Consider the following 8,637-nt stretch of genomic DNA (forward strand, 5'->3'; position numbering starts at 1 on the left):
AAACCCTGTCTCAACTAAAAACACAAAAATTAGCCGAGTGTGGTGCCGCATACCTTTAATTCCAGCTACTCTGGAGGCTGAGACAGGAGAATCGCTTGAACCCAGGAGGCAGAGGTTGCAGTGAGCCAAAATTGCACCACTGCACCACTGCACTCCAGCCTGTGTGACAGACCCAGACTATGGTCAAAAAAGAAAAAACAAGGTGGAAATCACAGGATAAAAATCACTCTTAGGCCGGGCATGCTGGCTCATGTCTGTAATCCCAGCACTTTGAGAGGCCAAGGCAGGAGGACTGCTTGAGCCCCAGAGGTCAAGGCTGCAGTGAGCTATGATCATGCCACTGTACTCCAGCCTGGGCATGAGAGTAAGACTCTGCTTCAAATAAAATAAAATAAAATAAAATAAAATAAAATAAAATAAAATAAAAAATAAAAAACCACTCTTAGTTCCACCACGTAAAGGTTAACACTATTAACATTTTAGTATATTTCCTATTCTTTGCATACTGAGATTCATGCCACTAATGATCATTCATTTATGAATGATCCAATAAGCCAAGTACTGATCTAGAATGTGATAATACTATAATTAATTTTGCATCTTTGCTTTGTCAGGATTGTATATAATTGGAGATTATATACAAAAATGATTTTTCATATTATAACAGTCTTTAAAGTGATCACTTATGTGACTGCATAATATTCCATCAATGAAGATTTTATTACAAATAGACAAGAAGTGTCTGTGTAGAAAAGCTGTTTGGGGTACAGCCTTAAGATGAACACTTAACAGTGTGATCACTAGGTCAACAGGGTGCAAACCATTTTCAAGGCTCCTGAACCACATTACTAAACTGCTTTCCAAAAGAACCTTACCTATTTGTGTCCACCAGGAGTGACTTAGACTTCCTGTCTCTGAATATCCTAACATACTTTACTTAGCTGCTCTGGAATACAATTCAGGGCAGCTCTCAACCTTTGAAGACCAGAGGAAGAGTACCAGTAGGGCACTATTTTAACACTACAAGCAGGGCACCAATCCTAGCAGTAGGATGGGGTTCTTGGACAACTGAGCTCACTCTTATTGCCTGTCAGCTATAGTAGTAGTTTTATGCAGAACACTAAAGTGACTGAAATTAATCAGGTAGCTAATATGTAACAATTACTGAAGCTTCAATTGGCAATGTTTGGGTAGTTTAAGCAACATGAGGTTCTGGAGTGAGATGGTCCTTTGTTCAAGGTAAGACTCTTCAGTAGTTCCATGACCTTGAACACATTACTCCATGGCTCTGAGTCTCTTGTTTCTTCAGTTATAAAACACAGACAGTATCTACCCCACAATGAGAGTCCAAGAATGATGAAATAATAACTATCATTACAGGTATGTCTTGTTGACTGTACAGGGCAATGACATTTAAAAAGATAGCCACAATGTGGCTGGAGGGAATTGACCAAGGAAGATATTCTTAGATCTCACAGTTAAAAAACAGTAGTTAAAATAACTAGAAAAGTATAACTGGGCTGGATGCAGTGGCTCATGCCTGTAACCCAGCACTTTGGGAGGCTGAAGCGAGCAGATCACTTGAGCTCAGGAGTTCGAGACCAGCCTGACCAACACGGTGAAACCCCATCTCTACTACAAACATAAAAATTAGCCAGGAGTGGTGGTGGGCACCTGTAATTCCAGCTACTTGAGAGGCTGAGGCACAAGAATTGCTTGAACTGGGAGGTGAAGGTTGCAGTGAGCTGAGATTGCATCACTGCACTCCAGCCTGAGTGTCAAAAGCGAGACTCGATCTCAAAAAACAAAAAGAGTATAACTGGATTGTGTGTAACACAAAGGATAAATGCTTGAGGTAATGGACACCCCATTTATCCTGATGTAATTATTACACATTGTATGCCTGTATCAAAATATAGGAGTATACTCTGTGAGCATATGCACCTACTACATAACCACGAAAATGAAAAAAAATTTAAAAAAGCAGTAGTTCACCAGGGGGAAGGAGTGCCAGAAGGAGGGACAGACAGTACCACTTTAGAAGTACAAAGGTCAAAAAGGCTCCAAGGATGATAGCTCCTCTAGTTGTTAGGTTCAGGAAAGGGTTCTTGGAGAAGATACCATATGAGAAGGATGGCCAGAGGTGGAGGGGATGGCATCTCATGCAAAGGGAAGGGGATGAGCGAGACCCAGAAGATGGAAAGTGTGCCTCACGATGGAGGGTCAGTGACGGCCTAGTTTCGCTGGAGCGTGGGCTGCGTGCACCTTTAACATGACGACTCTTCACACAGTCTGCTCTGTGTTGGCTATTCTTGTCCATCTCAGCTCCCTGAATGCAAAACTGGTGTGTGTCTTATTTCTGCCCCCAGCAGTCTCCGCTTTTACATCCTGGCATATCCTAAGCTAGCTTCAGCCTCTGTTCCTTTCCCAAAACAATGTCTTTCACCTGAAGGCTTCTGACCTCCACTTTTTCTTTTTTTTTTTTGAATAAAAATTTTTTTAAAAACCGTATGTGTGGCCGGGCACAGTGGCTCAAGCCTGTAATCCCAGCACTTTGGGAGGCCAAGGCGGGTGGATCACGAGGTCAAGAGATCGAGACCATCCTGGTCAACATGGTGAAACCCCGTCTCTACTAAAAATACAAAAAAATAAGCTGGGCGTGGTAGCGCGTGCCTGTAATCCCAGCTACTCAGGAGGCTGAGGCAGCAGAATTGCCTGAACCCAGGAGGCAGAGGTTGTGGTGAGCCGAGATCGCGCCATTGCACTCCAGCCTGGGTAATAAGAGTGAAACTCCATCTCGAAAACAAACAAACAAACAAAAAAAACCGTATGTGTGTTGTCAGGCCGGAGGGCCTCTTCCATCCTTGTCAAGGGGAGTGCTAACCTTCCCTCCTTTCACACAACAGTGACCTCTACTTTTTCATCCCACACTACCTTTCCTCCCTGGAGATGCTTTCCATGACCCCTGCAGCATCCTGCGTTCTTTTCTAAAGACCAAAGTCCTTAACACAGTTGATAAAAGCCCTCCGTGATTTGCCACCTGGCTCCTCCAAAGCATCACTTTGTGTCAGCTGCCCTCACCACTTGTGATCTGGAACACAGGCCTTCTCCCAAGTCTTTGGGAAAAAAATTAAACTTCCTCATTCCACAGGGACTTCTGCATGGGCTGCTCTCTATGCTTGAACTTTCTTGCACTGCACTCCTAGACAGGATGGCTGAGGAAGGCCTCTCTAATGAAGAGAGATTTGAACAGAGCAAGGGAGCAAGGCCATGAGGTTATCTGAAGGGAGACTGTCTCAGACAGAAAGACGGCACAGAAGTCGCAAGCTGTGAATGTACTTGGTGCATAGGAAGAACGGTGACCGCCCATGCAGCCTGGGCAGAGATAGAAAGGACAAGAGCAGCAGGAGATGAAATCAGAGGCATGGAGGCTGCATCATGCAGGGGCCTCCTAAGCCACAGAAAGGGCTCTGGCTTTTTCGGGGGTTAAAAAAAATTTTTTTTTTGAGACAAAGTCTTGCTCTGTTGCCCAGGCTGGAGTGCAGTGGCGCATATCTTGGCCCGCTGCAACCTCTGTTTTTGATCAATTCTCCCGCCTCAGCCTCCTCAGCATCTGGAATTACAGGCATCTGCCACTATATCCAGCTAATTTTTATATTTTTAGTAGAGACAGGGTTTCACCATGTTGGCGAGGCTGGTCTTGAACTACTGATCTCAGGTGATCGCCCCACCTCAGCCTCCCACAGTGCTGGGATTACAGGTGTGAGCCACCACACACGGCCTGGCTTTTTCTTCTAGTGAGATGGGAGCTACTAAAAGGTTCTGAAAGAATGATGTGATCTGGTTGAGTTTCAGAGGGACTAATCTGGCTGCAAAGTACAGACTGTAGAGGGGTAAGGGAGGAAGTAGAAAGACCAGAAGGAAGGTAAGGGCAGACAAAAATTCAGACAAAAAGTAACAGTGATCTTGAGTATGGTGAGGGTAGTGATGGAGGAGGTCAGATGCTAGATGCATTTTGAAGATAGAGTTAACAGTATTTGCAAATTGAGGTGAATTTTTAGTACTTGCAAATGAAACAGATTTCTCTTTAAACAGTATATCTCTTTAGAGAGCAGAGACAGCATAAGGTGTGACACCAGACTGGATGGGTTCAAATCCTGATTTTATCCCTTACTAATTGTGTAACCATTAGGCAAATTATTTTTCTGTGCCTCAGTCTCCTCATTAATAAAACAGGGGAATAAAGTCACTATTTCATAAAGTTGATATAAGGATTGAGTTATCTGCAAAGCATTTAGAACAATGCCTGACATTTAAGTGCTATGTAAGATGTTTATAAAACAAGTGAGTGTTCATCAGTCCCTAGCCTAAGTCAGGCTCTGGGTTATGAGTTCTAATATCTCCTTGAACTTTTCCTCCAGCACTTTCATAGTTTATAGGTATATATTTAATAAATAAATGTCCCCCTCACTAGACTGAGAGTTTCACAAGGAAGGAAACTGACTATTTTGTTCATTCTTCTATCCCTGATAACTAGAACAATTACCCAGTTCCTGGTTATACTCAGGAGATATTTATTGATTCAATGAAGGAATGATCTGATCACATTTCATCCTAATGATCTTTTCACATTTTTATCTGATCCAACAGTGTATAAACCTCTTCATCTTTTTATCTCCAGTATCTAGTACTAAGATACTAGTATCTAGTTATAAGCACAAAGTAAGTGCTCAGTGTTTCCTGAACTAAAGCAGGAACTGTATAAACATTTTCTGTAATCACTGTACTAAATTTATGTTACTTGTCGCCAATCTGAAGGGTTAGGACAAACGAAACACCTGGATGTGGCCAGCAGCCACCAAAATGTTAGAAATAATATCCTTTAAATGTGTGAGGCAGTATAGCAATGAAAATACTTGCTGTGACTGTGGAAATAGTGATGATAAATATAAAGGTGGACACCCAACTGATATACCTTCAAATTGCAAGTCATCTACTGCTGCCATTGAGCCAGTAAGTCTTCTCCCAATTATGAGGAAGAAATTTTGCAGGGGTCTAAAAGAAAAAAATAAGTGAACGTAGTAGGATAACAGTATAAAATATCTGCAAACAAATCTTATTTCTGTATTAGAAATGGTATCACTTTCCCTTGCTTCTCTCTTCAGTGGGGTTTGATAGGTTTATATAAAGATAACCACTAAGCGTCAGGTATTATTAAATATTAAAACTGTTACAAAGAAACTAGCCCGGGGGTCCAAAGGTTCCGATTCAACCTTATTGGCTGTGTATGTACCAGGAATGAATCTCAACCCACTGTGTGAATGTTTGGAGACCAGGTGCAGCCTAGAGATGTAACGATGAGGAAGGAGAGGCTGAGGTTTGAGACAGGTGATGGGGACAGTGAAGAACAAAGGCAGTTCAGCCCAGCCAGTGTTTAAAGTACAGGCTCTGGGGTCAGACAGAGCTGGGTTTGATTCCCGATTCCGCTGCTTCTCTCCTTGTGCGAGCTCCTCGGGGCCTCAGTTTCCTCATCTGTAAAATGGGTGCATAACAGTACCTCGTCACACAGTGCGGGGGCCATTAAATGGGACAGTGTGTGTAAGGCGCCTAGCGCGGAGCCAGGCAATTAGAGGGCAATGGGATGTCGGCGACCCTGCAGCCTGCCTAGGACACCGCGAAGCAGAGGCAGTGTCCTAGGGAGAGGAACTGGGCCGCGGCGGCCCCGGCGGGCAGGAGATCCCGAGACCCCTCAGCCCCGTACACGTCCCGCAAACCCGGCCGCCTCACCTCGCGGGGCTGGGCGTCCAGTGGGTCCCGGGAAGGCTCGGGCCTCAGACGCTCCGCGCCGGTTCCGGTCCAGCCCAGTTACCGGAAGCCGGAGATCCGGGGGGTGGAACTTCTCCGCCTCCTCCGGGAAGAGCCCCGCCTCCTTAAAGAGGCAGCAGCTCCCAGAGACACCTGCGTACCGCGGCGTGCGGAGTCCGCTCCCTCCCGAGGGTTCTTGAAGAGACAGGGCGGAGTGGGGCGGTCGCTGAGTGTGACTGCTTGCTTGCTCACAGCAAGCAAGAAACGCAGAAAATTATCGATTGTAGGATATTCTTACTGTGTGTTTATACCTCTTTTCCTATAAAATATAAAATCGAGTAATGAAAGACGTCAGTGAAAGGAAAAAATAAGTCACCCGCGTCGCCAGTCCCCCAATTTTTGGGGGGCCATAAAAATTTAACTGGTGAGGAAGTGCATGAGCTGATTACATTCTGAATGAGTGATCGAAAGTGCGATGTCTGTTCATATAAGCTCCCTCAGTAAGTGGGCAATTAGAAGACTTTATATCTAATAACAACCACATATAGTGTTTTTTTTTTTTTTTTTTCCCAAGATTATCATGATCAGGCTTTGAATATGCAGGATCTCTAATTCCCAGAACAATCCTGCTATCTTGGGATGAGTATTCTCATTTTACAAAGCGAAAACTGAGGCTTAGAGCATGTACAGGGCGCTTTTGGTTGAGTAAGTACCAGGAATGAATTTCAGTTCATGAATTCAGCTGTGCAAGTATATCAGCCACCTCTTATGTCCCATTTCAGATCATCTTGGCCTCACCTGCTGCTTATTTCACCGCCACTCATCTTATTGCAGCGTCAGCAGATATAACTTGACTGAGCTTTGCCTCCAGCCTATGCCTCAGGCTTCTCACCTTCTGCTTTGAGTCTTGTTTCTTGATGCTGTGGGGTCATGGGACCTTGCTGGAACCACCCAGTACCAAGAAGTGTAGGGATAGAGAGTTAATGTCTCATGGGGCAAATCTCTGACCAATAGGGTCAACAATTGATGAATATATGTTTTTCCTTTTTCCCTCTCAGACAGGTGCCCTTCCATATAGTTTTCAAACTACCTAGTAGGATTAAGCAACCAAATGCCTTCGAAGGGACCAATTTGACAATGCATACTCGCTATGGCTCTTCTTCCTTCCCTGATTTACAAGCCCTTTCCTTCAATCCTGGTTCTTGGATTCGTACTTGCCAATAAACTACTCATATGAGAAACCAACATGAAGGCATGTTGGTACCAAAAGTGGGCCCAGAAAACAGAACCTCAAGTTGGCATTTCCTAACTGAACTGCTCACCAGTCATGTGGCAACAACAAATACATTGCTGGTGATAAGGGGAGAGGGAAGGGAGGGTGGTGATGGCGTGGTAACACTTAGAATGGCAGCATAATTCCTAAAGTGTCTGTCTATAGTTGATTGGGATAAGGTGCAGGTAGAAGACTTTTAAGGTGCTGAGTTACCTAGTGGCTGTGGCACTGGAACAGTAACAGGACAATGGTAATTATAAGGACTATGGAATGGACCAGATTTTCTTAACTCCATTAGAACCCTTGTAAATAAAATGACAGAGTCAGAACAGCCGACTGTCAACTTGAGGCACTCGGTGAAAGCTAGAGAGCCTTTGTGGCAGCTTTGAAGGAGATTCTTACTCTTCTATAGACTTGAGAAAGACTGGACTGAAAATCAGGCCCAAGATCTAATTGTAAGAGTGGCAAAGTTTTAATTAATACTGAATGCACAGCCTCTGTAGGTCTCTTCCATCAAAGCTGGGACATTGACAGAAAATGAATAGGACCCTGAGAAGTGGGATGAGGATATTTGGGTGGAAAAGCCTGAGACTTGACCATTCCTTGTTTCAAGTTACCCTTGGATCTTTCACAGTGGCAGTAAGAGGACTTTGCTTAGAGATCCTGTCATAATTACCTTCACAACATTGCTTCAGACTAAGGGACCAATTTAATTGTAAAAAAAAAAAAAAAAAAAACATGCAACAGTGACGGAGCATGGAACCCATTGTTCTTACCATGTGACTTGGTCATCCAGAAGTAGGCAGCCTAATAGGATGGTGGAATGGCTTGTTAAAGGCACAGTTAAGGCTCCAGTTTGGGGACAACACTCAGGAGACTGGGGCATTGTCCTCCAGCATGTAGTACATACACTAAGCCATTGGTTTATCAATTATTTATAATGATGCTTTGTTCTAAACACCTAGCTTGTATAGATTTGCAAACCAAGGGGTGGCACTTCCCACTATCAGTTTCAGTGAAACTTACACAGAATGTGTGCCTCCTGCCTCACAAGTTTAAGTTCTGCTTAGTTGGAAACCCTGGTCCCAGGGAAGCAGGGGAGGAGGAGAGAACACTTCCACTCCAGTTACAGTTCCTACTGGAAGCTATAACTGCCACCTAGACATTTTTGGCTTTTCATACCACTGCACCAGCAGGTAAAGAAAAGAGTGCCGGCCGGGCATGGCGGCTCAAGCCTGTAATCCCAGCATTTTTGGAGGCCAAGGTAGGTAAATCACCCGAAGTCAGGAGTTTGAGACCAGCCAGGCCAACATGGCAAAATCCCATCTCTACTAAAAACACAAAAACTAGCTGGGTGTGGTGGCACAGCCTGTAATCCCAGCTACTCGGGAGGCTGAGGAAGGAGAATTGCTTGAACCTGGGAGGTGGAGGTTGCAGTGAGCTGAGACTGACCCATTGTACTCCAGCCTGGGCAACAGAGTGAGACTCCATCTCAAAAATACACATACAAATAAATTAAATAAAAGAGTGCCACGTGGTGGGGTATAATCAGCCCTGAT

The 8,637-nt window shown here is 44.4% G+C and overlaps 2 protein-coding genes and 1 pseudogene across 5 annotated transcripts in view; all 3 read right to left on the reverse strand.

Moving 5' to 3' along the window:
* The window catches only part of YIPF1 (Yip1 domain family member 1), a 31,761-nt gene extending 25,870 nt beyond the window's left edge, over window positions 1-5,891 (reverse strand). For 2 of the 4 annotated variants that reach the window (XM_074380857.1, XM_074380855.1), the window contains exons 1-3: window positions 5,788-5,889; window positions 5,315-5,532; window positions 4,976-5,055 (exon numbers count right to left, since the gene is read on the reverse strand). In XM_074380857.1, the coding sequence (XP_074236958.1) occupies window positions 4,976-4,993 (18 nt within the window). In that variant the 5' untranslated portion in view covers window positions 4,994-5,055; window positions 5,315-5,532; window positions 5,788-5,889. Of the gene's footprint in view, window positions 1-4,975; window positions 5,056-5,314; window positions 5,533-5,787 lie in introns of all 4 variants that reach the window. The other 2 variants (XM_074380856.1, XM_010348798.3) reach the window with 2 other exon arrangements.
* LOC120366245 (U6atac minor spliceosomal RNA) lies at window positions 2,818-2,906 on the reverse strand (annotated as a pseudogene).
* Window positions 5,892-5,996: 105 nt separating the features above from the next.
* The window catches only part of IFT25 (intraflagellar transport 25), a 59,930-nt gene continuing 57,289 nt past the window's right edge, over window positions 5,997-8,637 (reverse strand). Inside the window, exon 6 of the mRNA XM_010348789.3 lies at window positions 5,997-6,124. Coding sequence (XP_010347091.2) covers window positions 6,080-6,124 — 45 coding nt within the window. The 3' untranslated portion in view covers window positions 5,997-6,079. The remainder of the gene's footprint in view (window positions 6,125-8,637) is intronic.

This window comes from Saimiri boliviensis, chromosome 11 (genome assembly GCF_048565385.1).
Source record: "Saimiri boliviensis isolate mSaiBol1 chromosome 11, mSaiBol1.pri, whole genome shotgun sequence".
In the NCBI taxonomy this organism is placed as follows: domain Eukaryota; kingdom Metazoa; phylum Chordata; class Mammalia; order Primates; family Cebidae; genus Saimiri; species Saimiri boliviensis.